At 37.7% G+C, this 1,249-nt stretch overlaps 1 protein-coding gene across 1 annotated transcript; it reads left to right on the top strand.

The window, feature by feature from the left end:
- Positions 1-447: 447 nt before the first annotated feature.
- On the top strand, positions 448-1,028 carry LOC101888271 (uncharacterized; the record flags this gene model as incomplete). The annotated part of the gene is made up of 1 exon (XM_020038722.2): positions 448-1,028. A coding segment is annotated over one exon (474 nt), but the record flags the coding sequence as incomplete, so codon positions are not given.
- Positions 1,029-1,249: the final 221 nt, after the last annotated feature.

Here is a 1,249-nt window from a genome sequence, read left to right as displayed (position 1 = left end):
GACACCCCATCTGGCTACACAAGTTCCTCCCCTGTGGAGCATATTAAATTATCGGCCAAAGTTAATGACGTATTTTCTTGTCATAATTCAAAATATAAGTATTACAACAAAATCAATAAACCGACAACATCTCACAGTTGTACCCAATATCATTTCCTCAAAAATTTGAAATTTTTCGGTTATTATTTTATTTTAATTCGTATCAATGAAATAAGATGTGTGTATTTCAATGTTAGACTAATTATAAACGAAGAAGATAGATAAGAAACCAAAAAAATAAATCTTCTTTGACAAATGATGACTATAAAAGCGCAGAGATTTCAACGAAACTATAACAATACGCATTCAGTCTTTACAACATAAAGTTCGGACAAGACAACATTGCAACAATGGTGAGCATTTAAAAATTAAAAATCAATTTCCGCTATTATGTGTTAATAATTTGAATTTGAATTTTTTCAGAAATTCACTTTGGCTTTGGTATGTGCCATTTTGGGCGTTGCTGCTGCTGATGTCTCGCATTTGAGTGGGGCATATGATTATCCCAAACAGGATGCAGGTTATGGCTACAGTGCTCCCGTTCAACAAGGTGGTTATGACTATCAGGCTCCTGTAGCACCTCAACAAACCTATTTGCCTCCTGCCCAACCCCAGCAAACTTACTTGCCACCTGCTGAACCCCAACAGACCTATTTGCCACCTGCTGAACCCCAGCAGACCTACTTGCCTCCTGCCCAACCTCAACAGACCTATTTGCCCCCTGCCCAACCTCAACAGACCTACTTGCCTCCTGCTCAACCTCAACAGACCTACTTGCCTCCTGCTCAACCCCAACAAACCTACTTGCCACCCAGTGGAGATCTTGGCCAAGATGGTTACCACTATCGCGTTGTCAAACGTTATCGTTTCAGATCTCATTAAATGGTGTAATAATCAATATTACTGGCGCCGACTGTAATTGTTTTTTTATAAACGTTGTTAATTGTTGTTTGGGTATCAGCCCAAAGATTTGTAATAAATCATTTTGTTTAAAGCATATATTTGTCGATTTGTTTTGAAATTAATAGTTTCCTCTTAGTAAGCGTAGTAAATTTGGTTATTGGAATATACATCGTTGGAGGTAAATTTGCTGTTGATAGAAAAATAATTTTTGTATGCCCTCCACAAATTAAGGGCACTTCGCTGAGTAAATAATCACGGTCGATGAAGGTCTATTGTATGGCTCCTTATGCTACATTTTTGAATGAAG

Source organism: Musca domestica, unplaced genomic scaffold (assembly GCF_030504385.1).
Source record: "Musca domestica strain aabys unplaced genomic scaffold, Musca_domestica.polishedcontigs.V.1.1 2, whole genome shotgun sequence".
Taxonomy (NCBI): Eukaryota; Metazoa; Arthropoda; class Insecta; order Diptera; family Muscidae; genus Musca; species Musca domestica.
This window is presented reverse-complemented; position numbering and strand designations above follow the sequence as displayed.